Genomic DNA, 15206 nt, shown 5'->3' on the forward strand with positions numbered 1-15206 from the left:
CAGTGCTCATGGTGGCGGTCGGCGCCCGGGTGTGATGAGAGCGTCATGGTGGAGATGCTGGCTTCGCGGCGGTGAGAGAGCAAAGGAGGGTGAGAGCCAGCCAAGGGCGGAAGATAGAACAGTTCCGATCGTGATCGCTTTCTTTCCTCTCTCGCTTCCCCTGCACTGTATTTTGCCCGTGGTTTGCATATTTAAAATCTCTGGACTCCATCCTCTCCCTACCAACGAAGTCTCCCCGTTTCTAAATGGAATTAGTGGAGATCGGAGCCTCTGGTGTAACGCACAGACATGATCTATGGACGCAGTTTGTTTCACAGTGAGTACCTCTCTAGCAGTACCAGTCCGTTCCCGGGGTGCTGCCACCTCGCCTCTTGGCCCCATGCGCTGAGAAAAGCCTTGCCAACCACTCCAACCAGACCCCGCAGTCTCTTGGAGTCTGGGGTAGATGTAAACTTTCGGTACTGCAGTATCATACAACCTGGCGGGGGCGGCGCACGGAGTGGCGCTGGACCTCAGAGTTGGTCAGGGAAAACGTCTCTCCATAGGCAGGATCTCTAGGTGGTCCAAAGGAGCCTGTGCTTTAAAAGTAGACACGTGCAGGAGATGCTGGGCCCTAGAGAGGTAGCAGGTGGACGCTGGGAGGTAGCAGGATTGATCTTTGCTGAACAAGAAGGACTAATCCTCCTTTGTGGGATTGAGGGGTTCATGGGCCCACCTATTTCTCAGGTAAGCTAATGCACACCTGAACCCAGGGTCTTTGGGTAGAGCACAGCCCAGCTTCTGCCCCTAAAGCTCTAATTCTGCTTCGGAGTGTGGTAAAGCCTTGGGGTGAGGTGGGGAGGAGTGGAGACAGGCAGGTTCAGAAGTCATCAAAGGCAATGTCAGAAAATGTGTGGTGGGAATGTGCTGTCATGAAGCAAGGGCTGGTGGGCTAAATCTGTGCTCCTGTGTTAAGAGATCTTCTTAATCCGTGAGTTCAGCTCTGTACAGGTCCTCTGTGTGAGTCCATCAAAATAGAAAGAGCAGAGTAAAAAGGCCAATGTACACACTGATACGCCTGAAGCCTCTTTGTGCCTGTGGTGGGGGAGGGAGTTAGAATTAAAGCAAGTTAGGAACGATGTGCACACACACACACACACACACACACACACACACACACGGCCAGTCTTTGAATTTTAAGAGTATATGAGTGACCTGGCCTAAGTATAAAGTAGTGCAGTTGACGATCACTCTGAACTCCATGTCAAGACCCAGATAATCCTTCCGAGGATAAAGATGTGCCTTAGATAAGATGGGTGAGTGATGCCCCCACTCCCTCTACCAGTTTCAGGTGGAAATGTGCAAAGGAAGAGCTTTTATGTAATTGATCAAAAAATAATAAACATGAAACAGAAGAAATGGTAGTTATTACCGAGATCATATTTTTTTTTTTAACTCTTTTCAAGTTTCGGGCTTCTCTAGACATTTTTGAGTGAAGGAAGAAGAAGTAAACAGAAGTTCAGATCTTCACAGCCTTGCAGACTTCTGTTCAGTGGCAGACAAGAGTCTCTGACCCTGAGCTGACTCCATGGATGCTTCTAGAAATTCCCTTCCTCAAAAATGTCTGCTTCTGAATGATAGTTAAGAATCACAGTTCAGGTTAGGAATGATGGATTTTGCAGCTGGAGAAGGTTACAAACAGGGCTAGTTGGTACTTTGGTTAGTTTCTTTTTTTTTTTTTGTACAAACAAGCAAAAGCTGAACTAACACAAACAAACAAACAAACCCTCCCCATAGTTCTATTTCGATGCTTTGACCAATCCACTTTGATCTGTTTTCTCTTGCACTCCAGCCCCACCTGTCATAGGCTTTGCAGACTTGTTTATGCTCTGCAACCCAAGCTTATTGGCAGCATGTTAGGGTGGATCACGGACATGTGGCTCTTTGCTTTTTCCTTCCTCCTTCTCCTTGAGGCCCTCCTCTTGCTTTAATGACAGTGGCAAAGCTTTAGCAAAGGGTGCTTTACTGAGGAGAGACCAGGAAACATACTTGCCGGTAGCATTTGCAGAGTGTAACATTGTTTACAGCTTTGAAGAGTTTCCCTCTCATCCATTCTAAATAGGAAGTACTTCCTAATGGGAGTCCCACATTTTACTTGGAACATTTCAGTTTAGATTTCCAAAGTTCCCAGTCACCTTTGTAAAGACTAGCAATGATAATAACATTATTCTATCTTGGTATCACCTTATCTGTAGATTGCATTATGGTTTCAAAAGGTTTGGACATTTGGGGTATGAATTTTGCATTTCTAACTGTTCTTTTTTCTGTTTCAGTTATAGCAAGTTTAATCATCCTCCATTCTTCTGGAGCAACAAAGAAAGGAACAGGTGTGCTTTTTATTTTATTAATTATAAAAGATGTCTAATTATTTTGAATTTTCCTATTTCACCATATCCATTCCATAATAGCTGAACATCCCACAGAGTGTATAATTGACAGGCTTTGACTGAAAGACCATCTCAAAATTAATTTACTAATGGATATTATAAGAATATCTTCCCCAGTTCTGGTGTTACAAAAGATTGGATGATGGTTTTTATTAAAAATTTGTTTTGTTTTTTATAGAAAAACAAATCACTTCGGAAACACAGAAGTCAGTGCAGTGTGGAACTTGGACAAAACATGCAGACGGAGGTGTCTTTACCTCTCCCAATTATCCCAGCAAGTACCCCCCTGACCGAGAGTGTGTCTACATCATAGAAGGTAAGAGCAGAGAGAATGCCAGGCCAGGGAGACCAGCCAAAAGCCGGCCTTCTCCAGGCTCCACACATGTGATGTGAACAGAGACAGTACACAACTGGTTTTGGAGATACTTAAACACAAGTATCTCTCAGTAAGCAAATAATTGTAAATCTAGAATCAGGTTAATTTATAAATGATTAGAAATGGGTTATGAACACACAAATATCTGGTAAATGAAGCAAGTACACAACCTAAATCTTCTTTTGCAGCTATCTAAAATAACAGAATTTTTGTGTATTTGATAGACTATGTCAATTGATGACATTTTGAAAGCTAATATTCTGCTGGTTTAATAATTATAATAATCAATATGTTAGTAGTTTGTTCAATTTTACCAACAGAGAACAATGTGAATGGAAAAACATTGCAATCATGTTTTCTAAACGTTAATGTGAGTGGGATTTAGGCTTTTGTAAACTTCCAAGTGAGTAGATCATATTTTCAGGCTAGCCAAAGTTCTAGCTTACAGAGTTCATCTGTTTTTTCCAACCTGAAGGACACAAAGTACTTTAAAAAATATTCACCATTCTGAATATTTTCCATTTCTTTTAACCTTGAGCCACCTCTCAATTAAATATAGAGGAAGCTTTTAAAATATGTGAATATGTCTCCCAGTGATGAAAGCTACATCTTAAGCATTAGTTCCAAATAACCCCGAACTTGCTACCCTCCACATCCGGTACACCCACAGACTAAGTTATGGTAACAGAAAATCATGACTACATAATGTCTCCTTGTACACCAAAGTAGAGATTACAGAGTTGATATTCAAAAAACCAAAACACAAAACAAAGTAAACAAAACAAATCCAAAGAGCAGCAACAGGAACAAAATCTCCGGCTTCTGTTTCTCTGATTCTGAGAGGCCCTATTCAGAAATGATATTTTCAGCCTTAAGTCAGGAATCTTCCTCCTCCTCTTGCATTGCTTAAAGTAATGATTTCCATCAAGGATAACCCAAACTAAATAAAGGTTGATGTTTAAGTAATAAAACAAACCAATTCAAACAGACTCCTGCTAGTTTAGATCTCTAGACGATGAAGACACTGAGTTTCTTGTTTGAAATCAGCTGTTACTTTTATCAAGTTTGTATTTCATATTTATTAATTAGGTGTGTTAAAATAATACATGATGAACTTTTAAATAACTTCCTACATGCCAGAACATTTAATTCATTTTGCTAACTAGTATATGGAGACACATAGAAATCAAGCTGAAACTAAAAGTCCTTGTATTGGAAAGAGCAAAACATGACATGTCGCCTGTGAGTTGTGCTTCTTCGTGTTTTCCTTTGGTACCTTTACAAAAACTGCTTGCCTTAAATGGGATAGTTTTCATTAGTCTCATTTATTTTTTTATTTCTATCAGGGACAAAATAAAATGGGAAAATGAGCAGAAACCCTGTTAGTAGTATTGCTTTGAAGCTATCTATAAACACTTCACATATTCAGATGATGCTCTAGTGACTATTTTATGGATTTGCTATCAAGCATTGCACAAAAGTTTCAAGATACTAGCCATATGGTACTGTCAGTCTGGCTTGTGGAGTTTGAGTCAATCAGGGGCTTTGAGGTTTGCATAGGATTGCTGGAACAGGAAGAAGAAGGGAGAACTATGATGTCATCCTTCACTGTTTACCTGTACCCAGGTGGTAGTCCTCTTTTTAACAGAAAACTGTCTGCTAAAGTACAGAGAAGTGGTAAGCTGGGGATACCAGGCCTTTTGCACAGGTAAAGAGAGGAATGGTAGAAGGGACGTGATCCTAATAAGGAGACCTATATTCTAGGAACCAAACCTATAGAAATTCCAGAAGTTCTCTGTAGGCAGTGGGATCACGGGAAGAACTCAGAGAATAAGTGAGGTAAGACTTCAGTAGGAAAGTAACTGGAGGAAAAAAAAAACTGCCAACCAAAGAGCGACTGAGAATGGCCAAGTAATGCAGAGAACATAGGAACTGAAGATATTGGCAGGGTGACAGAGCAAAGGGAGAAAGGAAGGTGTCTTTAGGAAATAGAAATTCAAATGATTGGGTGGGAGATGATAGAACAGGGTTTATAAAACACTCATGTGTACGGGATATAAGTATACAGATTGTTAGTGAGAATTTCATATGAATAAAAATATAGGAAGGAGGTGTTTAGAACACCAATATTTAAATTTATTAAATAAAAGTATGGTTGCCTAGGGCTTTCTTATTTCTTTGCCATTTCTTTGGAAGTTGAGGCTCAAGTACCATCTGATTTTTAAATCATTGCACCGTGTTTCAGCAACATTTAGTGTGCTGGATTAACGTGAATAAAGAGAGGCTTGGGGATGTCGCTGGGACATAGCATGTGGGGAATGGACAGAACAGCAAGACCCGGAGGACTCTCAGAAGGAGCTTTGGATGAGCAGGGAATCATTAGGGATGTCATGGAGCTGGTGTGGATGAGATTCAAGAATCTGTGGGTTTCCAAGTGACAGTTGTTATAAGGGAAAAAATGAAGCAAACACGCATATGTGTTTATTGTATGAAGCAATTTAGAATCTGCTTGCGACTTCAGAATGAAGATAGTGATTAAGGCAGTCTGGGAGAGATCCACTTCCCAGGAAGCTGAAGATTGGGGAAGACAGTATTTTGGGCAGTAGGTTGGAAAAGCACAGTAAACAGGAGATCGTTTGAATGAAGAAAATTATGCCTATTAATCTCTAGAAGAAATAATTTGACCAGTAGAAAATAATGTAAATTTAAAATTAAAGGAGAAAAAACATAAATTTTTATTTTTGACAGATGTAGAATTCCTGGGAAGGAAGTATCAAGGAAAGATTGTCTAGGTGTGGTTAGTTGGTAGATTTATCTGTGAAGGATTTTTTCACCACTGGGTAATCTGAGGTGAGAAGACCCATCTGGAAAGCGGAGGGCACGGTTTCCTAGCCTGGTTTACTGCTCTCTGCTTCAGTGGGAATAATGTCACTTATTGCTTTCGGTTCCTACTGCCTTGATGGTCCTCAACCATGAGGGACATAACCTGGAATGGGAGCTAAGTAAACATTTTCTCATTCTGGTTGCTTTTGCCAGACTATTTTATAATAGCAACAAGAAGCAAAACTAAGAGGCAGAAATAAATGGCCTAGTTGTTTAAGATAAGTCTTTTTTTTTTTTTTTTTAAAAAAAAAGGATCTGGTACACTCACAGTTGTGGAAAGCAATATCCTTTGACGGCAGGTGGCATCATGTCTCCTGACTGGGAAAGTCACTGCATGGATATAAAGTTAGTGTGAATGAACACAAAATCCCAAGAGGCTGAGAGGGATAAAAATCTGAAGGAATTTTATTTTCAGTTGAACATCAGCTGTGGGGGGGGGGGGGTAGAATGAAGGAGTCTGTGAATAGAACAAGTTGAAGAAAAGGTGAGTTAATGCGGCTGGACCCTGGCAGATTCCATTCGCCTGTACTGTAACCACCCATCTGTGCATCCGTGTAAACAACTCGGGGTAGCCCATGCACTTTTCAACAAGTTATTTGGGGTTTTCTAAAGTTTAGCTCATGAAACTTTCTTGCATGGGTTGATGGGAGTTAACTTCAGCATGCTGGGTGAAAGGAAACTCAACTATGCATGGGTGACATGTCCTGCAGAGGATGCATGAGGGCGCACTGCTGGAGAAGAATGAGTGGTGCATCTGTCCATGTTGGATAGATTGTAAGCCGCTAGGAAAACGAAGATAAGGACAAGTGTATTCTTCACACACGGTGGCGATCTACTTCCTGGTAGAGGATGCAGGTAGACTTGTATCAATAGATGAAACAATTGAATGCTAAGTAAATTAGCAGAAGACAGTACTCCTGATTTTTTTTTTCTTAGCCTGAAGTGTTTGCAGCTAAAAGAAATGCCTGGAGCTGGGAGGTGTTGACCATGACTTTAATTACAGAGACAGAGGTAGTGAGTTCGAGGCCGGCCTGGCCTGCACAGCGAACAAGTTCCAGGACAGCCAGAACTGTTACACAGAGAAACACTGTCTCAAAAATCAAAACAAAAACAAAACAACAACAACAAAGAAAGAAAAAAGAAGAAAAAAATTAAAAAGAAATAAAAAAGAAGGAAAGGAAAAAAGAAAAGGGAAGAAGAAAGAAAGAAAGAAAGAAAGAAAGAAAGAAAGAAAGAAAGAAGGAAGGAAGGAAGGAAGGAAGGAGGGAAGGAAGGAAGAAAGAAAGAAAGGGAGGAAGGAAGGAAGAAAGGAATGTCTGATACATTGTAGTTGTTTAATTTCTCTTAAAACCTCCCTCTAGCTTATCAAAGAGTGGATTACAAGCAAGCTTATAGCATAGAGTGATAATAAACTCGTCATGCACTTAATGCTGTGTTTGTAAACAGATCCCCATTCTTAAACATTTATCTTGTTTGTAGAATAATGAACTGGGTAGACAACATGATTCCTTAGACAGTTTTAAATGATATTTTTCAACTTGAAAGTTTTAAGCATTTAATGGAAAATCATCTGTGCCATACCTTGTCAGACTGTTGACCTTTGTAATATGTACTGTCAAATAAAAAATGTGGCCTGAGTTATAAACTTCTCTTTACAGTAGGAAATGAGTTGAGAATATTTATACAGATTAAAACTATTTTGGAGAATGCTCTTTGAACATAAGCTGACCTCTTTGCTATTGGTTTTTAATTACAGACATGGAGAGCAGTAAGTTTATATTTTATTACAAGAGTCTCCTATTTCTAAGTTATCAAACATCTCAATTTTACATAAACCTTTGACGTTTTATGCATGCCTGCAGAAGTTTAGTTTTTAGGTTATCGATGGTGGTGATCAATAAACATTTACAAAACGGTGGAGCATGATAGCAGACATTTAGAATGGTTGCTGATCATATAGGCAGCAAGTTTTGCTTTGCCCAAGTTTTTGGAAGGGTTGGTCCCTGCAGAAGTCTATGTAGCAAGGAAGGTCTTCTCAGATACTTCAAGGAAAAAGTTCCTGGCCTGGATATGTGCCTACTGGTATTTCAGCCAATGTCATGCCCATTATGGAATATCCTGGATGAGCATAACAGGAACTGCCATTTCTTCTCTTTTGTCCATGAAAGGGAACAGTATGAAGGAATATTAAAATATGTACCAGTGTGGTGGCTTATATATTTGTTAAGCTCATCAGATTCTATTTTTCAGACAGCTATAGAAACATTTATTAAAGGAAACTATTATCTATTTACTCAAAATAATATTGAAAAAATAATTAATGACATATATTGAGCTTAAATACCAGGAAAAGACAGTAGAAAAGGTTCTTGTCTTAATGAGCAGACTGAGAGAGGAATTTCCTCTAAACAAGATTGTCCAGGAGAGCTGGAGATGTGGCTTAGTTGTAGAGCATTTCCTTATTGTGAGTCAGGCCCTGGTTTCAATCCCCTTACAGACAAGCAAAAGGAAACAAAAGCAAACAATAGAAAACAAGCAAATGAAACCTCTCTCGATAAAGAGGGATAAAACTGTAGTTGTCTAGATAGGGACGAGAATGAGCAAAACAAATTTACCCCACCTGTAGAGGGCATGGTGCCTTAGAAAGCAAGACATGCTCCAGGTGCCTGGAGCTTGTGGATCTGATGTGATGAGACCGTAGAGGTGGGGCTTCCTCCAGGCCTTTATCTGTCGAGTGGTCTGTAGTTCTGCTGAGGAGTCTAGTACTGAAATTCAAGTTGAGCTTGGTGAGATCACGTTAGAATTCTGGGATCATTACCCGTAATACCTTGTATACGCAGTTGGACCTAATCAAGACACCTGGCTTCAGCTATCTGAGTAGTTGCATAACTGCCTGGGGATAATCCCCAAGTGCTTTCTGCCACTAAACCCAAACACTGGGGGTTATAAAAAAGAGGGAACTCCAGCCCACCCCCTTCTAACATGAGTTAACAGCATTGCTAACCAGGTGCTGGATCCAGTAGTCATTGCTTGTTGCAACTGTGTTTTGTCCAATGGCATCAGTTTCAAAGCCAATTCTTAGGTCTTCTTTAATGAAAATATCTTTAGATTGCTAAACATCTCCTTTCTTTGTATTCCCATGTAACTCTTCTGCAGTTCTATCAAACACCATACAAATAGAATCTGATATAGAGTCAGTTAATCAGCCTCGCCTCAGGATTTAAGAAATTTCTTGCTACATATAAACTTTCTTTCCTTTTTTTTTTTTTTTTATAGCTGCCCCAAGGCAGTGCATTGAACTCTATTTTGATGAAAAATACTCAATTGAACCATCTTGGGAATGCAAATTTGATCATATTGAAGTTCGAGATGGACCTTTTGGCTTTTCTCCAATAATTGGAAGGTTCTGTGGACAACAGAATCCACCTGTAATAAAATCTAGTGGAAGATTTCTGTGGATTAAATTTTTTGCTGATGGCGAACTGGAGTCTATGGGATTCTCAGCTCGATATAATTTCACACCTGGTAAGTAGAAGCTTGTTTTCAATTTTTTTGTTACCCATCTCTTGATTTTCTATTTTCATAGTACAAATCTTTTGTAAGATGTTAAAACTTTTTGGTGAAATTTCAAGTTATGCTTAAAATCCAATCTGCAACACATTTCTTTTATGCTACACAAATTCTGATAGAAAACCATAAATCTTAGCTATCATTAAGTAGGCAAAAAAATGAATCAGAACTCTATGTGGTCATGAGGAACACTGTTAATTGAACTGACTGCCATTATGCTGACACGCCTAATTTGAGACACATCTGTAATGTGAAGATTTGTTATAGGTAGGATCTCACTAAACATGAAAAGACAAATGTAATACAATAAAGGATGACCATTAAAGTAATTTTTAAAAACTTGAAAATGAAAATACATTTGTTTTCATAACTAATATTTATAAAAAGAAATGTATCCTTTTATACGGTAACCTAATTTCTTTCTGAAAATGGGTATCTTTGAGAGGTTTGAGGAAAAAAAAGTAAGGCCTATGGAAACTAGTAACTCATTTGAAGGTCTAGCTGGAAATAGGAGTAATCACAAAATTATTCAGTTTATGTTAATTTGCACCAAAATTCAAAGTGTTCTGTGATGTTGATTGGCTCATTTTACAAAAAGTCATCTTTCATAACTACAAAAATATATTATCATATTGTTAAACCCACAAATCATTCCATATCAATCGACTGATACTTGATAAACTGAAGCCATTCTTGTTCTAGTTGAAACAAATCATTCAAGTTACATGCAACACATAACTGACATGTTTTGACAGGCTTCTCACTTTGTATGTGTTGTTTTGCTCCAGTTATAATAGGCAACAAGAAACATGGACTACGGGGAAATTTTTTGAAGCTATTGTTTTATGTAATGGAAGTTGAGGACTAAGGGAAAACTAAATGGTAGAGTATTTACCCAGAGTGAGAGAGGCCCTGTCCTCAAACCCTAGTACCATAAAGAAAATAATTAAATACATAGAGATGACATATAAACAGAAAGTTCATAATGTCAAAGAAAACTGACCTATGATTTAGGACTGGTTACATTGTGTTATTTAGTGTTTGTTTAATAATCCAGATATTTAACGTGTCATGTGGATTAACCTTAGGCATTATAATATTTCATGATAACACTGTGTAATCGTGGTTCTTGGTCAATTTTTAATAACTTTAGACTGCACATAGAAACCATGGATATTTCATGTGCCACAGTGAAACTAATTTGGCATGTTTCAAAAAGATACGAACATGTATATTATTTTATCTAGCATATTATTTGTGCTGTATTTCTATGTGTGTTTTTTGGGTAACTGAAAATTATGAATATAACCTTTAACTAAAATTCCTTAGATGAGGAAGGGTTTTAGAAGTATATTTGGATTATGAACTTGTTGATTGTGGATGTAATGTCCAGGATTTGGAAGTATCTGCTCCTAAAGATTGTAATATCAGTCAGACCTTTTATCAACATAGCAATGTCCTTCACCATGATAACTGCTTGTGGCATAACATAAGTGGTGACACCTCTCTATTATCCCAGGGATTTAGAAGTCATAGTGGGACCAATCTGTCAGTTATTTCTTTAGGTTAGTTGGTGCTACATATCCTTCATGTCGAACACAGTATTTTTCCATCAGAGGCAACTCAACCAGAGAGAACTTCAGGAGAAAAATCTAAAAAAACTAGTCTGAGTTAACAGTGGACTCAGGTTTCTGCTTTACTGGATAAATGAGGGTAAATACAAAGAGAAGCTGCTATTGACATAGGAGAGACAGTAGAACCATAACAAGGGGGCAGGCAACACTTTTATGATGTCAGAAGATATATTCCCAAAGGCCTTGCCACTGTGTCAAAGCAATCAGCAGTTCATTTCATAAATGGTGTGGCTGAGGGAGCAAACTTCAGCTCTGTGGAAGCTCAGACAGCATTTCACACCTGAGCCTGTCTGCCTTAGTTGCCACGAACTTTAAACTTTTATTTGGTAGTTTGACTTACGTGGTGAGCTGGGAAAACGAAGGAAGGAAGAGTTCCGCTGGCTGATTTCAGGCTTCTAGGTATAAAGTACTGTAGAAATTCTTGTCACCAAAGTAGAACCAGAATGGTGCAGAATGGCCAACTCATCAGCTCTAGGACTGAAATCTGGTTCAGCTAGGGGGACAGGCAAGGTCTCCAGGAATAGTTTTAATTTTTTATTTTTCATGACACCAACTTTAAACCTAAAATATTTTATCTTTTACTATATTATCTTATAAAAATAAAGATAATGCTGTTCATAATTTTTGAGTATAAGTCAACCAACAAATAGTTAATGAATCTGAATTTTTTGGATGTTTGAAAAATCTCAATTTTCCCATATGTAGTTTTTTGATTTTTTTTTTTAAGGGTTCTCAAGAGACCAATATACAATAGTGCTTTATTTTGACTCTCAGAATTAAAACTTCTTTGAACTCACTCCGTGTTCTTATCCTTCATTGTTTTTTTTTTTTTTTTAAACTGGATCAACTTGGGGTTGGACAGATGGCTCAGTGGTTAAGAGCACCGGCTACTCTTCCAGAGGACCTGGATTCAATTCTAGCACCCACATTCACAACTGTCTGTAGCTCCAGTTATAGGGTATCTGACACCCTTGTACACACACATACACGAGGACAAAACACCACGAAACATGAAATAAAAATGAATGAATTATTAAAAATGAATCAGATCGTATGTTCTTTAAAATAATATTTTGATGTTATTGGGGAAACAAGTACTCTAGACAATTTCAAAATTATGCACCCTGTTTCTGCTTTATGTGGTCCTTGTGTGTGCACTGTGTGTGCACTAAAAATATGAAAAACTATTTTTTATGTCAATTCACTTTTGGTTAGGTTACTTTTGGGCTGAACCCACTGTAGGAGGAACTGTAGTAATTTATGATAGCATGAATAAAAAACAAATTGTATATATAATCATATTATAAAACAACCACGAATTATAAAATATGTTCAGGAAAAATAACTGTAGGAAGGTCAGGTGACTTATACACTGCAATCTAAAAATCTGAAATTTAACACTGAAGTATGAAAAACTTGGTTTCTATAAACTGAGCTGAGTGTATATTTATTTCCTAGGAATGAATCACGTTTTCCAAGCTAACAAGATTGATGCACATATATATATATATATATATATATATATATATATATATGTACTTTTTTAATGCACAAGCCTGTCTATACAATAAATCAGATATGTATGTACTTACACACAGCATACCTATATCTATGGATGGATACATTTTCAATTAGGCTTTTAGAATCACAAAATACAGTATTTCCTATGTGCAGCCATATCTGCCTATCCACGTTAGTGTCGTGGGGAACATTTGAGAAGTCTATGCTTAGTGAGTTCCCTAACTGGCAGATTTCACAGCACTGAGCTAGGGTGGTTGGTGTTTTACCACCACAAGGTGGATCAAGTTTTCCGAGGCTGCTTCAGAACTCAAACTTCCATCGGCTCATTCTCCTATCATCTCCTTTCTTTCTGGATCCCTGGTTCCATTTCTCCTTACTAGCTTGCTACTTTGGGTCTTCACCCAGCTCCAAAATTGTTTCTGTTTCCTATGATTTGAGTGTCTGACTTTCTTTTCTAATCACTTCAAAAATAAAATAAATAGACCTTTTATCTGTAGCTCCTGCTGGCCTCAGTGTCTGGCCTTTGAATTTTCAGTGATGTCTGCAAATCAGCCAGCCAGAACACGTGCATGGACAGGAGGAAAGGAGGACAGCCAACAAAAATAACAGGGAAATGGTCTTGAGGAAGGTGTTCCGCTTTTCCTACCCATTTTAATGGGTCTTTACTTTTCAGTTCACTGATGGTTACTTTGAGTTCCTGTGCCGTCACTTGGGTCTTGAGTACAGGGATGAATCACCTGGGACAGTCGTCTAACATGCATGAGAATTACTTTCAGGAGAGGAAGTAATCAACTAGTTCAAATTCTAGGGTCGCAAAGAATAGCATGACACTTAAAGAAGGGCCAACAGGCCCCATGCGTCTGAATACGAGAATTAACACTGGGAGATTTTCCCCACATCCTGTGTGGTGAGTGGACAGCATCCATATAGTTTCTGGGTTCCAAGAACAGAGCTAAGTGGTTGTGGCTGGGTCTGGTGGCACATATATTTCATCCCAGCACTGAATAGCCTGAAGCAAGTAGGAATCTGTTAATTCAATGCCAGTCTGGTCTATATAAGCAAACTTTATGCCAGTCAGGACTACACAGAGAAACCCTATACCAACAAAACAAAATGAAACAACAGAGCTAAATAGTAAGACATAAAAAACATTAAGAACTACAAGTTGTAAAATAGGCTAAGACACCCAATTCAATAAGACATCATATTAAACATACATTAAACATGTACACTGTAAGAGAACTGTCTTATTTTCTCATTTAACAAGTTGTCTCATTAAAACTACTTAAACAAAGCAGTGCAGAAACTCAAACACAACAAGCAATACTTACAAAGTCTTGACTAAAACTGTAACAATATACATCAAATTCACAATGAATGGTACCCCAGGTCTGGCATGGCAGGAGAATGAGTGTTCGTAGAGCCAGATAGAACTAGACTAAAAACTGTCTTAGGCTTACCAATAAACTTAAAGATTCTTCTATATGGATTTTATATTTATGATATTATTTACATAAACCAACCATTTAAAATAAAAGTATAAGAAGAAATTATGGCAGTTAAATAGTTTTAAGTGAAGAGTATTGTTTCTCCATTCCACGTTTTGTATGTTCAACCTAAGAAAGTATTTGACCAGGGAATAACACTTCCCCACAACCAGCTGCCTTCCTGGCATGGTTTCCTTTGTCACTAGAAAAATCTAACTTAAACAGTGAAACAGTAACTATACCACTGGACCTCCAAGCTCAGTGGCATCACCTAATGACCCTTTAATCCTCCAGAGTGTAGGAAAACATCCAGGAGGTGGTATTTCTATGGAAGGCAATCTTTCTTCCCTTCAGTTACACATGCAGCATTTTGCTAATCTTTTACTTTACTTTCTAATGAAAAAAGGTGGTTTTCTTTGTTGTTGGTTTTCTTTTTTCTTGTTCTTTTCAGACCCAAAAGGGTAAATCTTCCACTTTTGGTGATTTTTTTCTGTACTATTCTCCTGAGAAGTTACACACACCCTACTAAGGAAGCTTAGCTAAAGGGCTGCTCTAGCAGAGGTGACGTTGAGTCAGTCACTCCTGGGGAAGCTAGTGGAGTTGTAAATACTTTGGAATGATGATGATACTTTGTACTTAAATAGCACCTTTCATCTGAGGAGCTCAAAGTCTTAGGGACGGTTGGCTGATTCCTAGCCTCTCTCAAATTGCATGCTGATTGACTTCAAAGGCATTGCAAAGAGTACACTGCGGTGCGGAGGTTTAAACCAAGCATTTCAAAAAATATTTCTATGCACACTAGATGAAATGTACTAAGTAGAAATAGCCTCGCATTTAATGTTGTCTTAATTAGTTGGTGCAACTTTGTCCTCCTGAAGAGTGAATGAATACTCACTTAACTACTTTGAAAGTTTCTAAATTTTCTTTAGCAATTTATATTTATTAGTTTTTGAGTTTCAAAAACACATATAGTATTTACATCATCCTTCTACACCTCAACTCCTCTAGTATTCCTGCCCCATTCCCTTTCAAATTCTTTACCTCTTTTTTGCATATATTGTTTTTGCATACATGTGCATGCACATAGACACATATCTTCACAATATGTAGATACACATGCAACCTGCTAAGGATGTTTAATGTTGCTCTTATGTGAACCTGCTTTGGCTCATCCTTGGAGAAGACTGATTCTTTTCTCTCCTGACAGATGTCATCACTTAGGGACAGATAACTACACTTCTGGTATCTATTCTGAAATGAAAGAAAAATATTTTTCTCTAAAGATCCATTTGAATTTTGTCTAAAAGAA

At 38.2% G+C, this 15206-nt stretch overlaps 1 protein-coding gene across 1 annotated transcript in view; it reads left to right on the plus strand.

Moving 5' to 3' along the window:
- Window positions 1-288: 288 nt before the first annotated feature.
- Neto1 (neuropilin and tolloid like 1) overlaps window positions 289-15206 on the plus strand; it is a 101665-nt gene continuing 86747 nt past the window's right edge. Inside the window, exons 1-4 of the mRNA XM_038331024.1 lie at window positions 289-316; window positions 2313-2366; window positions 2605-2742; window positions 8962-9210. Coding sequence (XP_038186952.1) covers window positions 289-316; window positions 2313-2366; window positions 2605-2742; window positions 8962-9210 — 469 coding nt within the window. The remainder of the gene's footprint in view (window positions 317-2312; window positions 2367-2604; window positions 2743-8961; window positions 9211-15206) is intronic.

The sequence above is a fragment of the Arvicola amphibius genome, chromosome 5 (assembly GCF_903992535.2).
Source record: "Arvicola amphibius chromosome 5, mArvAmp1.2, whole genome shotgun sequence".
In the NCBI taxonomy this organism is placed as follows: domain Eukaryota; kingdom Metazoa; phylum Chordata; class Mammalia; order Rodentia; family Cricetidae; genus Arvicola; species Arvicola amphibius.